The sequence below is a fragment of the Pan paniscus genome, chromosome 1 (genome assembly GCF_029289425.2).
Source record: "Pan paniscus chromosome 1, NHGRI_mPanPan1-v2.0_pri, whole genome shotgun sequence".
NCBI classification, from domain to species: Eukaryota; Metazoa; Chordata; class Mammalia; order Primates; family Hominidae; genus Pan; species Pan paniscus.
In genome coordinates, this window is record NC_073249.2 from 174,368,814 (window position 1) to 174,387,324 (window position 18,511).

At 37.3% G+C, this 18,511-nt stretch overlaps 1 protein-coding gene across 23 annotated transcripts in view; it reads left to right on the forward strand.

Annotated features, from left to right (window-relative positions):
• The window catches only part of TUT4 (terminal uridylyl transferase 4), a 130,626-nt gene that overhangs the window by 73,188 nt on the left and 38,927 nt on the right, over positions 1 to 18,511 (forward strand). For 22 of the 23 annotated variants that reach the window (XM_063607544.1, XM_008967906.4, XM_063607549.1 and 19 more), the window contains 5 exons: positions 2,547 to 2,721; positions 4,897 to 5,600; positions 8,327 to 8,477; positions 12,495 to 12,581; positions 15,600 to 15,703. In XM_063607544.1, the coding sequence (XP_063463614.1) occupies positions 2,547 to 2,721; positions 4,897 to 5,600; positions 8,327 to 8,477; positions 12,495 to 12,581; positions 15,600 to 15,703 (1,221 nt within the window). The remainder of the gene's footprint in view (positions 1 to 2,546; positions 2,722 to 4,896; positions 5,601 to 8,326; positions 8,478 to 12,494; positions 12,582 to 15,599; positions 15,704 to 18,511) is intronic. The other variant, XM_063607557.1, reaches the window with a different exon arrangement.

Here is an 18,511-nt window from a genome sequence, read left to right on the forward strand (position 1 = left end):
GTATCATCAATGTCAGTAAGCTGCACATTACTAAATCCAGTGGTCATTTCTCAGTTTCTGTTGTTTTTGATTTATTAGCAACACTTGCCAGTTAATTACTTCCCTCTCTGAAAATTTTATTCACTTGACTTTCAGGACACCAGACCCGTGTCTGGTTATTCCTTCTCAGTTTCCTTTGCTGGTTTCTTTTTTCCTCTGTAATCTCTTAAAGTTGAAGTGCTATAGTTCACGATCCCTTTTTTCTTGTGTATGTACATTCCCTTGGTAATCCCATCTAATCCTGTGGATTTTAAGTACTGTCTGTATTATGATCACTCTCAAATTCAAATCTCCAGCCAGACCTCTCTCCTGACCACCATAGTTGTATAACCAACTGCCCATTTATTGTCTCTACTTAGATATCTAATAGTCTTTTTTTTTTTTTTTTTTTTCTGAGACGGAGTCTCGCTCTGTCGCCCAGGCTGGAGTGCAGTGGCACGATCTCAGTTCACTGAAACCTCTGCCTCCCAGGTTCACGCCATTCTCCTGCCTCAGCCTCCCAAGTAGCTGGGACTACACGTGCCCAGCCACCATGCCCGGCTAATTTTTTGTATTTTTAGTAGAGATGGGGTTTCACCGTGTTAGCCAGGATGGTCTCAATCTCCTGATCTCGTGATCCACCCGCCTCAGCCTCCCAAAGTGCTGGGATTACAGGCGTGAGCCTCCGCGCCCGGCTGTCTAATAGATGTCTTAAACTTAATGTGTCTAAACTGAATTCCTGATCCTCCCCTCAAACTTGCTCCACACTTAGTTTTTTCATCTTAATTGTTTGCACTGCATCCTTTCAGTTGCTCAATTAACTGAAAGGATGTTCCTTTCGGTTAACCTTGGAGTCATCCTTTACTTCTCTTTCATACCCTATATCAAGTCTTGTCAGGAAATCCTGTCATCTCTACTTCAACATGTATCCAGAATTTGATTACCTCTCACTACCTCCACTGTTACCTTCCTGGTCCTAGCCACCATCATCTCTGGCCTGGGATTCTACTATAGCCTCCTAACAGGTTTCCCTGTGTCTACCCTTTCCTCTTATGGTCTGTTCTTAAAAATCAGAACAGTTCTTCTAAAACTTAAGCCAGATCATGCCCTTCCCTCTCGCCACACTCAAATGCTTCAGTTGTTCCTCATTTCATTTAGATAACAAGCCAAACAGCCCTTCCTGGCTCTTTGCTTTCTTTCCTCTTCTACTCTTCCTCTCACTCTATCTTGGTTTGCTTTTTAAAACTGGTCTCATTCTTTGTGTGTTTGCCCTGTTTCCCATTCCTGTAGCACTCTTCCCTCTTCTTAAACCGTACCTTCTCAATAATTCTTATCCTGACTACTCTATTGAACACTGTAACCTTCTCCTGCTTCCACACTCCCATCCTTTTTAGCATACTCAACTCTTTTTTTTTATGTAGTACTTATCTTTTAAGTTACTATGTAATTTACTTACTAAAGATGTTTGTTGTCTTTCCATAGAAAGTAAGAACCGTGAAGGCAAGATCTTTGGGGTTTTTTCCCTCAAAGATATATCCCGAGTGCCTGGAACACTGCCTTGCACAAAGTAGGCACTCAATGAATAGTTGTAAAATGGAATGTGAGAATGATTGTTTCATTGTGTTTATGCTGCCTAGTGGTTACTTTTAGCCAGGTTTCATCTAGCTAATTCTTTGGAATTCAGGTGTTACCTCTTCTGTTATGATTCCCCTGATTTAGAGGCCCATCTTAGCATGTAGCCCTACTATAATTGTTAAATTGTCTCTCCCCCTCCTAATAGTCTATGAAGTAGGACCTTATTTAGGTGGCAGTATAGTATAGGGATTCACCGCATGGACCCAGTAGCCAGGTGGTCTTGAGTCAAATCCTTGACCTATAGTATCCACTTCATGGAATAGTTAGAATTGTTAATATATGTGCCGCTTTTAGAAGAGTGAATGGTACATGGTAAACCTTATGTATAAGTGTGAGCTTTCTTTATTCTATGATATTCCTAACAATGTCAGGGACATAGGAGGTTCTAAAGAAATGTTTGCTGAATGAAGGAATTAGTTTTTTTGAAAGCCAGGGCATTTACTTATATTTTAAAATTAATTATTGGAAAAACGAGTTGTAGTAGTTATGCAGTGGTTTGCAGCTTTGGCTGCACATGAAAATTACTTTAGGGAGCTTTAAAAATACCATTGCCTAGGCTGATAGCCTAGTCAGTTATCAGAATCTTGGGAGGGGTGTAGAAGGTGGGGGTGGTGTGGAATTCAGGTATTGGTGTATTTTACTGCTCTCCACATGATTCTAATGTGCAGCCAAGGTTGAGAATCACTGGTTCAGTGGAAAGAATGCAGAATTCCTAGGAGTCAGTAAACTGGGACTTTGTTCCCAGCTTTGCTTCAAACTGACTGCTTTTTGGCAAATTACTCCTTCATGTCTCAGTTTTTGAAAACGTGATCTCCAAGGTCTTCTCTAACTGAAAATTTGTTGATTTTTATGGTTTTGTTAAGCTTAAATGAAAAGTATTTTTTCTTTTCCAGTCTCCTTTAGCATTGGAAACACCAAATCGGGTATCCTTGGGACAGTTATGGTTAGAGCTGCTTAAATTCTACACACTGGATTTTGCTTTGGAGGAATATGTCATATGTGTACGGATACAAGATATTTTAACAAGAGAAAATAAAAACTGGCCTAAAAGGCGAATAGCCATTGAAGGTGAGATGATATGTTGTATTTCATTTGGAGAATATTTTTTATGTGCTACTCATTATCTAATTCAGTGTTAATAATCCTTTAGCTTTGTAGCACTATATATATATGTCACTAGATTGTCATTCTTTATTTTTAATTTTTTTAGAGACAGGGTCTTGCCCTGTTGCCCAGGCAGGAGTGCAGTGATAGGATCATGGCTTACTGTAACCTCAAACTCATGGGTTCAAGGGATCCTCAGCTTCCTGAGTAGCTAGGACTATAGGCTTGTGCTACCATGCCCAGCTAATTTTTTTTATTTTTTGTAGAGATGGGGGTCTCACTGTGTTGCTCAGGCTGGTCTGGAACTCTTGGCCCCAAGTGATCCTCCTGCATTGGTCTCCCAAAGTGCTCGGATTATAGGCATGAGCCACCGTGCATGGCCTTCATTATTTATTTAGATTCTTTGTCAAGTCTATTATAGTTTTATAGAATTAGTATTTATTTAAAGATTTCTGCCATATATGGTTAAGGTCAGTAATTAGCATTTTTTAAATGTTGAAAATTTTATTTTTTAATTATGCAAACTTGCAGAAATACAGAAAAATATAAGTTATGAATAATATAAGATCTTTTTGAATAAATTTGTGTCATAAGATTATGAGAAAGTTTTCATTGTCTTTTAAAGTACTTCACCTAATAAATGTGGCTTCGCTAAAGGAGAAAAATAAAAATTGATGTTGACAAAGTTTCACATCAGATCCCAAGACCATTAAGATCTTTGGAGATACAGAAAACAATAGAGTGGCTCCTCAATTCTTAATCAAAAATTTAAATTTCACAGCATGTCACTTACCTTTTGTAGATAAGAAATTGAATTTATGTCCGTTTTAGTCTGTTCAGCCTACATATTATTCCATTCCCTCACACCTGCTGGCCTTCTCTACTGTGAGTTCAACCCAGAAATATTCTGAAATATACATGCAAACATTTATACACATCTTGTACTCTTATATATAGTAAATAAATGAGCTCTGAAGCCTGCCAGCCATAATTTATCTCTTTTTTTTTCTTTCTTTTCCCCCCCTTTTTCATTTTCTTTGGGAAGTGAGGAAGAAAGTAGAAAAATCTTTTTAAAGCCTATGGATTTAGATAGCAGCAAAAAGTAACAGATGCCCCAACTTTAACAGTTTGAAGCCTGGCCTGTTAATACCAAAAGATCTTCAGTAGTGGAGAGCATATGTATTGTCTTTTTGGTGCACTGTTCTTTTTTCCTGGGGGTTATCTATATTTAAGGCTTACAGATATTTTCAGAAATCTGTCATGTTATTAATAATAAGGATGCAGCTGTGTCAAGACTTTGCAGGGTAGTTATTTTTGACTGGATCTAAGTTTAAATATTGGTTTAATTTTTACTTTTTTAGGTTTCTTGCTTTTTTGCTCTTTCTTCCTACTACTGTCTTTTACTTTTTAATCTCACTAAAGTTAAATCTTAAAATCAGTTTTTTTTCAAGTTGAAGCCTTGAGAGTTTTAAGTTTGTTTTACTTGTTTATATTGCAAAGAGCATATAACTATATTAAAAAACACTGTGACCCGGGCGCAGTGCCTCATGCCTGTAATCCCAGCACTTTGGGAGGCTGAAGCAGGCGGATCACCTGAGGTCAGAAGTTCAAGACCAGCCTGGCCAACATGGTGAAACTCCATCTCTACTAAAAATACAAAAATTAGCTGGGCGTGGTGGCGTGTACCTGTAGTCCCAGCTACTCGGGAGGCTGAGTCAGGAGAATCGCTTGAACCTGGGAGGCAGAGGTTGCAGTGAGCTGAGATCATAGCACTGTACTCCAGCTTGGGGGACAGAGCAAGACTCCATCTCAAAAGAAAAAAAAACAACTCCTTTTTCCACAATTTCATCATTGAAACTACTTACTTAGTTGGCCTTCTCAGCCATCCCATTATTAGTGACCTTATTATTAGTCTTGTTTATTTTTCCTTTTAGCTTTTTATTTTATGAGAGAAAGAAAAAAATGTTGCAATTGTATTTCCTCCCATTTTCAGGAACTTTCACTGGGAGTCTAGCTTAGAAAAACCCCTTGGGAAAATGTATTCTCCTGACAGTTTATCAGTTAAGATCTACTTGTATGAGCTTGGAAATGTAGTTTGTTAGTAGAGACTTAGCTATTTACCATTTTCTCTTTTGCTAGATCCATTTTCAGTCAAGAGGAATGTTGCACGGAGCTTAAACAGCCAGCTGGTTTACGAATATGTTGTGGAGAGATTTAGGGCAGCTTATCGGTATTTTGCCTGTCCTCAGACGAAGGGTGGAAATAAGTCTACAGTGGATTTCAAGAAAAGAGAGAAGGGGAAAATAAGCAATAAGAAACCAGTCAAGTTGAACAATATGGCAACCAATGGTTGTATTCTGCTTGGGGAAACCACAGAAAAAATAAATGCAGAAAGAGAGCAACCTGTTAAATGTGATGAAATGGACTATACATCACAGAGATGTATTATTGACAACAACAGTTTGTTGGTAAATGAACTAGATTTTGCTGACCACGGACAGGACTCTTCATCTCTTTCTACCAGCAAAAGCAGTGAATTAGAGCCAAAATTAGATAAGAAACAAGATGATTTAGCGCCTTCAGAAACTTGTTTAAAAAAAGAGCTCAGCCAATGTAATTGCATTGATTTGTCTAAGTCGCCTGACCCAGATAAATCTACTGGAACAGACTGCAGGTCAAATTTAGAAACAGAGAGTTCACATCAGAGTGTGTGCACCGACACATCTGCTACCTCTTGCAACTGCAAAGCTACAGAAGATGCTTCTGACCTTAATGATGATGATAGCCTCCCCACCCAGGAATTATATTATGTGTTTGATAAATTTATTTTAACCTCTGGCAAGGTAGGATACAGTTTGTAAATGATCTGTAAGATTTTGTGGTTGTTGTATGACTATGTATATTTTTTAGATTAGAAATGTAAAAATAGCTATATAAAGTGGTGACTTGTTTTGGAATGATATTTTGGTATTTATTTTACCTTTTGTGTTTTTCATATAGTTGCCTTTAAATAATGTATATAAAGCCTCAAAAGGTTTCAGCATTCTATTACCAGTTGGTTTCCTTTACTTTCTCATATATGAAAGGATTCATCTGATATTTCATGAAAATCTTAGCAAAGGTAGCATGCATTTTAAATGTTGCTTATTTTGTATTTTTTTCCCCAACAAAAGCCACATTCAAGCTTATTTTTATACATAAAATTTTTCTTCCCCCCAAAATAAAAGGTTTGTAAATTCTAATAGTATTCTACTTTAAAGATATTTTTAGAGGGGGGAAATATAAGCATACTAAAGGTAGTTGAGGGAAACTAAGATTAGTAGTCAAAAAAATGAAGAATCCAGATTCTGTTTCTGCTACTGAGCCTCTGGATTTCGGCTTATCCTATACGAATTACAGGAATCCAAACTTTTCTACTTTTTCTTTTCAAGTAAGATAGTATGAACTTATTACTACTATTATTTTGAGACAAGGTCTGGCTCTGTTGCCCAGGCTGAAGTGCAGTGGTGCAATCTCAGCTCACTGCAACCTCTGCCTCCCGGGCTCAAGCCATTCTCCCACCTCAGCCTCCTGAGTAGCTGGGATAACAGGCGCATGCCACCATGTCTGGCTAATTTTTGTATTTTTTTGTAGAGATGGGATTTCGCCATGTTGCCCAGGCTGGTCTCGAACTTGTGAGCTCAAGTGATCCGCCTGCTTTGGCCTCCCAAAGTGCTGGGATTATAGATGTGAGCTACTGCACCCGGCCAGATAGTCTGAACTTTAACTCATAAAGGAAATCATTTAAAATCATAGGAAAAAACCCATTGAACAGGAAGTAAGCGATAACTGCTTTGTGAATAAAACAAAGTTTTAACCGAATCACAGTACTTCAAGTGCATTCCAGATAATTGCAATATCATTATTATTATCCATGTGAAAAAATGATTATACAGATCATGCATAAGCCAAGTAGAATATTAAAAAAAAACAAAAGGAAAGTCATCTAGCCTTATCCAGGCTTGTTGTTTTATCAGTAATTATTGACAAGCTTTAAGATGTTTAACCTAATTATTAAATAGTATTGCCTGTTTTTTAAAAATCTGCTTTATTAGGGTATGGCTAGCATTTAAAAAGCTATAGATATTTAATGTCTACAACTGGATGTGTTTGAACTTAAGTATATATATTATTATCACTGTCAATGCCACAAACCTATCCATCCATCAGATCCAAAAGTACCCTCCTCTTTTTTTCCTTTTGTTGTTAGAGAACTTAAGAGGTACCTTATTAGCAAATTTAAGAATATAATACAGTATTATTAATCTGTACAGATCTCCAGAACTACTTTGTACAGATCTCCAGAACTTATTTATTTTGCATAAATGAAACTTTGTACCCTTTGACCAACACCTCCCCATTTTCCCCTCCCAATAAGCAGTATTTCTTCATTCTATGTAAATATACATCTGTTGCATTTTATCTAGGTTGCAGTATTTAAGGCACATGGACTATTGAAAGCATCAAATAAATGGCAGGTTTTTAGAAAACTTAATTATATAACTTCAGTTTACATGTCTTACGCTTTATACTTTTTTTCCTGGAAACTTAGGGTAAGTACTGTTGTTCCAGTTTTCATTTTTACTATTTAAAGAGTTTCCTGCCTAAATATGTCATTTTTTAAAAAAAGCTTTGAAAAGGTGATAGAGATTCTTGTAGTACTGTTAATTAGCCCACAGTGCATCATTCTTACAAAGAGAGATTTCCTTATATAATTTGTATCAGAATTTATGGCTATATAAATGTCCAGGCTAACATTGGAGAAAGACACTTTAGGATGTAGGCATATTACAATAAAGAAAAGAGTATTGGTGTTTTTTAAACATATGTGTTTCTTTCTTTGAGTTGGCATAAATTTTTGTGTTTTAACCACTTGTTTGGTGTCCATTGAAATACATTTAAAATGGTTATATAGGGTTTGGAGTTCATTTTGTGGCTATTGGATAAGTTACTCTTCGTATGAAGCTAATTTATTTTTAGTGTTCAGTCTGCAGTTTGGTCTCTTGAGCAACTAATTTAGTAAATTAGTTTAATAATTTATTAAATATTAAGTAATTTAATAATAAATTAGTTTAATTAATTTATTAATTTAATAAACGAACTAAGTGAGGGTTCTGTGATTGATTCAGAAAATAGAAAATGTTTGGAGTGAAATGAAAGGTGCACCTTAAAATTTCTTTATAACCTATTTTGTTAGATCTCAGTAAGTTAAAAATAAATGCATATATTTTCCTTTGGGAGCTGTTTGAATGAACTCATACTTTCTGCATCTCCTGGCATTTTCTGTATCTTCCATTTTCAGGTTAATTTAATCCTTGATATAATTTTAGTGGGGAAGAAAAAGTGGTTGACTCAAAAAACTTTTTTGTAGCTAATACTGCATTTTAACAACATTTTTTTTTTTAATTACCTCCTGAAAGCACAGGTTATCAAAACTGAGTTACATAAAAGATTTGTTTTGAATTCACTTCCTAAGTGATGAAGTCCCTCAAAAGTTTATTAGATTAGATTTCTTTTTATCTTTGTGTAGCCACCAACGATAGTATGCAGCATCTGCAAAAAGGATGGCCATTCAAAGAATGATTGCCCAGAGGATTTTAGGAAAATTGATTTAAAACCTCTACCACCGATGACAAACCGATTTCGGGAAATACTTGATTTAGTATGTAAAAGATGTTTTGGTAAGTCTTTCATTACTACAACTATTGGGACTAGATTCCTTCTTAGATATTAAATATTAATTTTCTGATTTAAAAACAGTTTGTTTACGTTTTGTTTTGCTAGAGGTTTTTGAATAGATACCCAAGCACAGATATTTACTAAATGACTATTATGTGCAGGGCATCATGGTAAATGCCAAGGGGAATTGAGAGTCCATATATATTGCTTTTAAGGAGCTTAAAATATGGATATGAGCTGTCTAACATGGTAGCTTCTAGCCTATGTGGCTTTTAACTTTAAATCAATTAAAATTAAATTAAAAACCAAGTTCTTCAGTTTTATAGTAGACATATCTCAAGTACTCAGTAGCTACATGTGGCTAGTGGCTGCTGCATTGGACAGCATTGTTGATAGAGAACATTTTCATCACTGCAGCGTTCTTGGATAACACTACTCTAGATGAGTTAATATGGCATTTATGTAAATTGCCATAATTGGAAATAGAATGTGTTACATGCTATAGTAGTGGTAAACAAAACGCAGTGTAAACACAATTTTATCTGGGGTGGATTAGAGGAATCAGGTGGGAAAAACATCCACACATTTGGGGTCCAGAAGTTCTGTGTGTGGGTAGCAGAGGAAAAAACAGTTTGTTTTCTTTTGTGTTTTTTTTCCTATACAAGAGGAAAGAATATGGATTACTTACTCCAATACCTCCTCCCAGCTTATTGTACCAGATTATTACAGATGAGGAGACAGGCCAGAGTTTGTAGGAATGGCAATGCATGCCCATATCACGCAACTGAGTAGCAGACCAGAATTCGAATCTGGGTCTGTATGGCTTTCAAATGCATGGTTGTTCCAGCAGTATGCAGACCGAATGAATCCAGATGCTCATTGGATCTTCAGAAGCAGTCTGGCTTAGTCAGGGAACTAAGACATCTGAAAGGAGTAGGGCAAAGATCTGTTAAGAAACGACCCACCATAATGATGTGATATTTGAGATGAACCTTGAGCTGCATTTTTAAACGTCAAAGATTATGCATAAAAGCATAGAGTGGCCGGGCGCAGTGGCCCACGCCTGTAATCCCAGCATTTTGGGAGGCCGAGGTGGGTGGATCATGAGGTCAGGAGTTCGAGACCAGCCTGGCCAACATGGTGAAACCCTGTCTCTGCTAAAAATACAGAAATTAGCTGGGCATGGTGGCCGGTGCCTGTAGTCCCAGTTACTCGGGAGTCTGAGGCAGGAGAATCGCTTGGACCTGGGAGGTGGAGGTTGTGGTGAGCCAAGATTATGCCACTGCACTCCAGCCCGGGCAACAGAGTGAGACTCCGTCTTAAAAAAAAAAAAAAAAAGCATAGAGTGCATAATTTGTTTGGGGGAATAATTGCCTTTGATTTGGTAGGGTATAAGAAAGGCAATAGAGAGAGATAAGCCTATAAACATATTTTGGGGAAAGCCTTGCATGCCTTTATTCAGCAAACATTTACAGAGTACCTGGGAGTCACCTTTACTCAGCAAACATTTATGAATTACTTCCAGTGTCCAGGTAAGATAAAATTTCTGGTCATAACATTTAGTGCTTCATTGTAATCGCTCCCTTCTTCCCCATTTCTGCCTCCCACCAGGCAACTACTTTTCTGCTTTTGTCACTATAGATAGTTTGCATTTTCTAGAGTTCTGTATAAGTGGAATTATACAGAATGTATTCTTTTTTTGTCTGGCTTTTTTCACTCAGTATAATTACTTTGAGATTCATTTATGTTGTTGTGTATCAGTGGTTAATTTCTTCTTGTATCTGAGTAGTGTTCCATTGTATGGTTATACCACAATTTGTTTATCCATTCACCTGTTGATAAATATTTGTCTCATTTCAAAATTTTGGCTGGGTGGGTCTGGGTATGGACATATGCTTTTATTTATCTTGACTAAATACTTAGAATGGCTGGGTCATGGCACATGTTTTTTAGCAGCTTTATTAAGATACAATTTACATTTATTTTTACTTATTTAGTCATTTATTTACCTCAATGTGGGCTCATAGATATTTGATGCTTTGGGTTATAATTGAATATAATTTTATTTTGTTCAGATTATTCTAGCTTTGGCCATTGGGAACCCTGACTACCTGGTCCCTTTTATGTATATCCATCAGTGTGTGGTTTTTTTGTTTGTTTGGGTTTTAACACTTCCATACTTTCTGGCACTACAAGATGCTCCTGGCACTGCATGTATATTTTGTGCCCTACTCCTAGAATTAGGCATTTGTCCAAGGAGCTGTGGTTCCTTTTATTGGAGAATGAGATTAGAAACCAAGACCTGAACACTAGATGTGCTTGTTGTTACTGGGCTGTCACTGCTTTGAGGCCATCTCAGAGCAACAAAATATGTGTGTATATACTAACCTATGTATATAAACTTACTATAAAGATTTCTATATGTAGCTGTCTTTTTTTTTTTTTGGAGACTGAGTCTCGCTCTGTCGCCCAGGCTGGAGTGCAGTGGCGCCATCTCAGCTCACTGCAAGCTCTGCCTCCTGGGTTCCAGCCATTTCTCCAAATTTTTTGTATTTTTAGTAGAGACAGGGTTTCACTGTGTTAGCCAGGATGGTCTTGATCTCCTGACCTTGTGATCCACCCTCCTCAGCCTCCCAAAAGTGCTGGGCTTACAGGTGTGAGCCACGGCGCACAGCCTGTATGTAGCCATCTTATCTGTATTAAACCAAACATGATTTCATAATGGTATATCCAACTCTAACTCATTACCACATGGCTCGTTTTAGCCCCCACTCCAACAGTGAGAAACCTGGTTCCCACCATCTATTATTCATTTTTTAAATTGTTCCATTTTAGTACATATGTATAGCAGTATCAGAACTGTTAGCCAATACCCCTGTGGGAAACAACTTTATTAACTAGAGTACAGTGCTTATGTATGGTTTCTTTTGCCCTTAGTCTTATCGATTCCACTCATTTTCAAATTTACTTAGGTCAGCACCTTTCCCCCCACTCCCTCATGTGAAGTTGTTTCATACATTTATAATACAGTTAGATTATTTTGTCACAGTCTACATTACATCCTGAGATCCCCTGACCTCCTAGATGATTTTTTAAAAATTGCATACATTAAGGCTCACTCTTTGTGCTGCAAAGTTCTGTGGGTTTTGACAAGTGCATTGTGTCATGTATCCACCATTAGAGTGTCATACAGAATAGTTTCACTGCCCTAAAACAAGTTAACAAATTACATTAATTTTATTTATTTAACTCCCCTTCTTCTGTAAGCACTGATAACTGCATTTGTTTTTAAAAAGCTGAATATTAGTTTAATTCATTATAACAAATTCTTAATAAATTACTGCTTTGTTTCTGTTACTGTGTTAACTTTTGGGGATAAGTCTGGAAGAGATGGGAAAAAAAGACTTTGTTCTTAAGAAATATATGGACTTATTTGGAAAAATAAGATGAATATAAATGAAATAACTAGAAAACCAAAAGGACAAAATAAATTAGGTACTAGACTGTGGCACACAGTTTGAAGAACTAAAGAAGTGTGGAACTAAGGAGAGATCATTGAAGGCTGTGGTTAGGCAAAACAGTTTATAGGGAAGATAGAAATTTTGACCAGGCATTTGAGGGAACTGTTAAATTTGAGTGGGCCAGATGCCTAGTGTAGCAACATGAATACAGATCTTAACAAATGGGAAAATAAGCATGGATATGGGGGAGAGTGAAGAAGTAAATAGGTTTGTAGATATACAGAAAATGATCATGTGAAATGTACATATATCTTAAAAATTATTTTTCTGTTTCATTTATTTTCGTTTCTTCCCCTGGGTTGCTAAAACAGAAAAACAGTTTTTTTCCTTCTATCTCCCAGACCCTTCCCCAGTAACATTTATGGTTTTAAAGTCAGAGAAGTCAACAAATAATGAACAAACTGTAAGTAAAATTTTTAGGGTAAAAACTTGAAGATGTTTTCAGATTCTGTTTTCCTTACTTTTCTTTTTCCTTTTTTCTTCTTTTTATAAACCCAGATGAGTTATCACCACCTTGTTCTGAACAACACAACAGGGAGCAAATTTTAATTGGCTTGGAAAAGTTTATTCAAAAAGAATATGATGGTATGTCATAGGTTAAAAAATTTATTGCGTTTTTGCTGTAGTCATGTAGTCTTGAGTTTCATTTATTTAAAAATATTTATTGAATGCTATGTTAAGTACTGTTCTAGTTGCTGGGAATACAGTGCTAATAAAAGAGATGAAACCTCATGAAGCTTATGTTTCAAATGGGGAGACAAATAGTTGACTAATAAATATATAATATTATATCAGCAAATAATACATGCTGTTAAAAGTGTAGGAGATAAAAGAACTGAAGTGATGGGGTGTTATGATAGGCCTCTCTCATAAGGTAGCATTTGAGGAGAATCCTGAATAACATGAAGGAGCAAGTTATATAAATATCCAAGGAGAAAACATTGTTGATGGAACAAGACTAGATTATGTTTGGCATATTTGAGGAATAGCCAGGAAGTCAGTGTGGCTGGAGTGGAGTATTAGAGGTAGATTGTAATGTATAGAAGAGGTCAGAGAGGGGGTCTAGGGATTAAGTCATTAGTGCCTTATGGATGTTGGTAGAAAGCCTTTGAATTTTATTTTGAGTACCTAATGAGAATCTTTTAGAGGATTTTTAGTTAATAAATGACATGATCTGAGTGAATGGTTTGCTGGGCTATAAGACTGGAAGCAAGCAGAACATTTAGGAGGCTGTTGTGTGAGTCCAGAGTAGATGAGAAGTGGTCAGATTTGGGATATATTTTGAAGGTAGAACCAATAGGATTTGCTGATGGAAAATGTGAGGCATGAGAGAAAGAAAGAAATCAAGGATGGTTTCAAGGTTTTTGCTATAACAGTTACAGTAGGTGGTCCTATATAACTGAGATGGCAAAGAGCAGGAAGAGTAAGTTTTGGGCATGGGGATGAAGAATCAAGATTTTTGTGACTAAATATTTTAGAAAAGGATAAAAGTTGACTTTAATCAGAACGAATTTGTACTTTTACAAGATGACCCATTATGTGCTACATATTACATTTAAAAGTATTTGAAAACAAATATTTTTTAAATTAAAAAATCATATCATCATTATTGTTTTTTAGAGACAGGGTCTCACTCTGTTGCCCAGACTGGAGTGCAGTGGCATGATCATAGCTCACTGCAGCCTCAAACTTCCGGGCTCAAGCAATCCTCCTGCCTTAGCCTCCCAAGTCGTTAGGACTACAGGTGTGTGCCACCATGCTTAGCTAATTTATTTTTTATTAAGAAATATTTTTTTTTGGCCAGGTGCGGTGGCTTACACCTATAATCCCAGCACTTTGGGAGGCTGAGGAAGGTGGATCACCTGAGGTCAGGAGTTCGAGATGAGTCTGGCCAATATGGCAAAACCCGTCTCTACTAAAAGTACAAGAATTTGCTGGGTGTGGTGGCACACGCCTGTAGTCCCAGCTACTCAGGCTGAGGCAGGAGAATCACTTGAACCTGGGAGGCAGAGGTTGCAGTGAGCCAAGGTCATGCCTTTGCACCCAGCCTGGGCGACAAGAGCGAAACTCCGTCTCAAAAAAAAAAAAAATATATATATATATATATTTTTTTTTTTTTTTTCTTTTTTTGAAATAGGATATTGCTCTGTCACCTGGGCTCAACTGCAGTGGTGCAATCATGTGATCAGGGTTCACTTCAGCCTTGACCTCTGAGGCTCAAGCGATCCTCCTACCTTAGTCTCCTGAGTAGCTGGGACCACAGGTGCGCGCCACCACACCCAGCACATTATTTTTTGTAGAGATGGAGTCTCACCATGTTTTCCAAGCAGGTCTCAAACTCCTGAACTCAAGTGATCCACCCACCTCAGCTTCCCAGAATTCTAGGATTACAGGCATGAGCCACCACACCTCGCCTTCTTTTTTATCTTAAAAAATTTTTGTAAAGACAAAGTCTCACCATGTTGCCCAGGCTGATCTCAAACGATCCTCCCACATTGGTTGGCTTCCTGAAGCGCTGGGATTATAGGAGTATATAAAGTATTGACCAAATCTAAGTCTCTATTATATAAAATCATGCTCAGTTTTATTTGCTGATGAGTATAGCTTCTTTTTTGCCTCTCAGCTATCATTGAAATTTCAAGTAGAGCATCAGAACTGGATGGGGGTATGAAGTTTTGAAAGTATAAAGTGTCCTATAAATGTGTAGTCTACTTTAGAATTAATAGGAAGAGCCAGGCCCAGTGGCACACACCTGTTATCTCAGCCACTTGGGAGGTTGAGGTGGGAGTATTGCTTGAGGCAAGGAGTTCAAGACTGTAGTGTATAATGATTGTGCCTGTGAATAGCCAGTGCACTCTAGCCTGGGCAATACAGCAAGACCCTGTCTCTAAAAAAAAAAAAAGTAATAGGAAGAAAAATCCAATTCTATTAAACCACAGCTTATTTGAAATGGTAGCTGTTATTGGATGACACTGAGTCTGAAGGGTTAACCCTATCATAATTTATATCAAGTGGACTATAATCACTCATTTTTGGAAGAGCATCGTATACTAAAGTGATATTTGTAAACCTACATGAATTGTGCTTTGAAAGAACTAATTTATTTTTAAGAGGGCAGTCCTCAAATATTGATCTTAACTATTGGTAGTGATGTTGAGAATGTATAAAAGCAGATGGATTTATTATGTAAGTCGGAAAAAGCTAAAAGTCTCAATGATTGTTCGGATGTGGACATTGAGAGACAGATATTAAGGATTGCACCTGTATTTCTGATGTGGGCAGCTGTGTACATGATGGTACTATTTGCTAAGAACAGGGATAATAGAAATAGTAATAGATTTGGGGCAAAGTTGATAGTTCAGACGTGTTGAATGTATGATGTCTGTGGAAAACTGGAAAAAGCAGTTGGGTACATGGGTATGGGAACTTGGGCAAAAGCTTGGGCTCAAGATGTTTTGGAATTTCTCAGTATTTCTTCCAGTGGTAGGTAATTTAAATCATAGAAATGGACAAGAGCATGTTGTATTAGGTCATTAGTAGATAACAGAAGACTCCTCCTCTCTGCTTATAATAAGGCCTTGGACTTTGTTTTCCTTTGCTTAGAAAAGGCAAGGTTGTGCTTATTTGGCTCTTCTAAGAATGGATTTGGATTTCGTGATAGTGATCTGGATATTTGTATGACCCTGGAAGGCCATGAAAATGCAGAGGTAAGAGTGTTTGGAAAGCGTTATGTAAGTTTATTTTCTCCCAATGACGATTCTATGTTTATTTTTGTATGTGATATTGATAAAAATGTGGTATCACTCTTTGTATAAATATATTAGCAAAATAAGTGTTTGAAATATGAAAACAGTAGCATTTTCAGTTTAGAAGACATTGAACTCTTAAGTAAAAGTGTTTCAGTAATTTTTGATACAAAAACCATGTCACTGAGAGTTACAGTGATTTGTAATGAATTTTGGGAAAAAGTTAATATATCACGAAGTTGGAATTTTTTCACTAGAACCAATGGGAAGCTGATGCATCAGTTTTGTAGTGAACATTGATCTTTCATACTTTGTCTTCTCATATCTCTTTCATTAGATGATGTCTTTGTGTTACTATAGGTAGTAAATATAGGTGGTCATCTAATTTATAATTGATTTTGTTCTAAAAGTTAGTTATAATTTTTGACCACTCACATAAAATTTTTTCCGTAGAAGCAATGTTATAGATGATATGCTAAGGGCTGGGCGTGGTAGCTCATGCCTGTAATCCCAGCACTTTGGGAGGCCAAGGTGGGCGGATCATGAGGTCAAGAGATCGAGACACTCCTGGCCAACATGGTGAAACCCCGTCTCTACGAAAAATAAAAAAAATTAGCTGGGCATGGTGGCACGCGCCTGTAGTCCCAGCTACTCAGGAGGCTGAGGCAGGAGAATCGCTTGAACCCAGGAGGCGGAGGTTGCAGTGAGCCGAGGTCACGCCACTGCCCTCCAGCCTGGCGACAGAGTGAGACTCCGTCTCAAAAAATAAAAAAAATAAATAAATAAATAAAGTGCTAAGATAGCTTTTAGAAACTCATTTTGGGCGGGGAGGAGAACTAACATTTATTGAGTTCCCAGTATACACTTTTACATACATTATCTCATTTCATTCTTACAACCACCTTCGAGGTAGGTATTATTTCCCCCATTTTACAGATGAGGAAACTGAGGCTTTGAAAGATAAACTGACTTGTCCAAGTTCACACAGCTAGTAATTGTTGGAGCCGGGATTCGTAACCCAGGTCTGTCTGACTCCAGAGTTCATGCTCTTTCCATTGTATCTCACTGCCTCTCTGTAATTTTTTTAACCCATAATGTAGCTGAAATATAGTACTAATAGTACTGTAGAACCTAACCACTGCTTTCTGAAACTGATAGCTTTCTGAGTTCCACCGTGAGATGCCAGGAGCAGACCTTCCCCAAGTGCAATTTCAGCAGTAAGAGTGGGTACTTACGCTTTCCTTTTTTGTATACCAGGCCTTAATAGTGGGAAGGAGATTGTCCAAGCTCCAGGGAAGAAAAAGACTGATTGGACAGGGAAGAAGTGTCCCAGGCCTTCTCAACAGCAACTAGCAAAGGAGGGTATCCTTGTAGATGTTCAGTCCTTTACCAGCCTAGCTATTGTTATTTATGTTTCAAAATGCGGGACTGCTTGCAAGATTGGGGTGAGGCCCAGCTTCTGGCATCTGTAGTGGTGTCAGTATCGCCTCTGTTACGTTATAAAAGAATTCAGCAGAATAGTGTGCTTTTCTAAAATCATTCTTTTGAACGGTGGTTTTGAAATTGTTAGACCCGGAGTAAAGATGGCAGTGATGACTTAACTTCTGGCCATAAGAAGTTGCTTCTGGTGTCTTAACATCTTGTTTTATAAAGAAACTGAAAAGTTGCAATATTTTATTTGTTCTCCTTTACTTAAATTCTGCTTAGAGCCACCTACTTGGAAAGTGGCTGCCCTTCTCCATTCTGAAGAGTAAGAATTGAGGGAATAGGAAATGATTTTTATACCCAGGAAAGAGGTTAGAGTTTTAGATATCTTCTATGTAAAATTTATTAAACTTCTAATCACTAAGGGTTTGTATATTATATATAATCTGTGCCATTCCTACTGGGAAGTTGAAACAATGAAAATAATAAATCATTTTCTTTCAGATGAGCCATAATTGAAACTTTTAAGATTAGCATAATTGTATCGTTGAATAATAAAGAGAAAAATTACCTCCTTTGTTAATTTTATCATATGTGAATTAGTAACTAATGGTTTCTTTGAAATCCTTTGGTTTAGCTGCAATGGCTCCTGCTCTCATGTAGCTAAAAAGAACATGTTGGAAAAATGCAAATGACTTTATAACTCTTGGGATTGATGTTTATACCCTTCAGCTATTTCCAGTTAATTTTTAATGCCATAATCATTATGTATTATGATTATCATTACCATACCAACTCTGCTGTCTCTGGTTTTTACAACAGTAACACATTTAAATTTACAGAGGTAAGAATTTCCTTGGAGAAATAGGTGCTGGTGATAATAGGAGTATCTTTCTTTTCCATATCAACATAATTATAATAAATAACTCACAGATTTAAAGGCTTATTTTGTGCCAGGCATTCTGCTGAGTGCTTTACATACATGTCTCATGTAATCCTCCCAACAGCTCTGCAGGACAGGAGTTTATGATTATCTTGATTTTATAGAATAGTAATGTAATGCTCAGAGAGGTTAAACATCTGGTTAGTCACACAGCTAATCAATACTTAGTTTAAGATTTGAGACTGGGTGCAGTGGCTCACGCCTGTAATCCCAGCACTTTGGGAGGCTGAGGCGGGCGGATCACGAGGTCAGGAGATCGAGACCATCCTGGTGAACACGGTGAAACCCGGTCTCTACTAAAAATACAAAAAAATTAGCCGGGCACGGTGGCGGGTGCCTGTAGTCCCAGCAACTCGGGAGGCTGAGACAGGAGAATGGCATGAACCCGGGAGGCAGAGCTT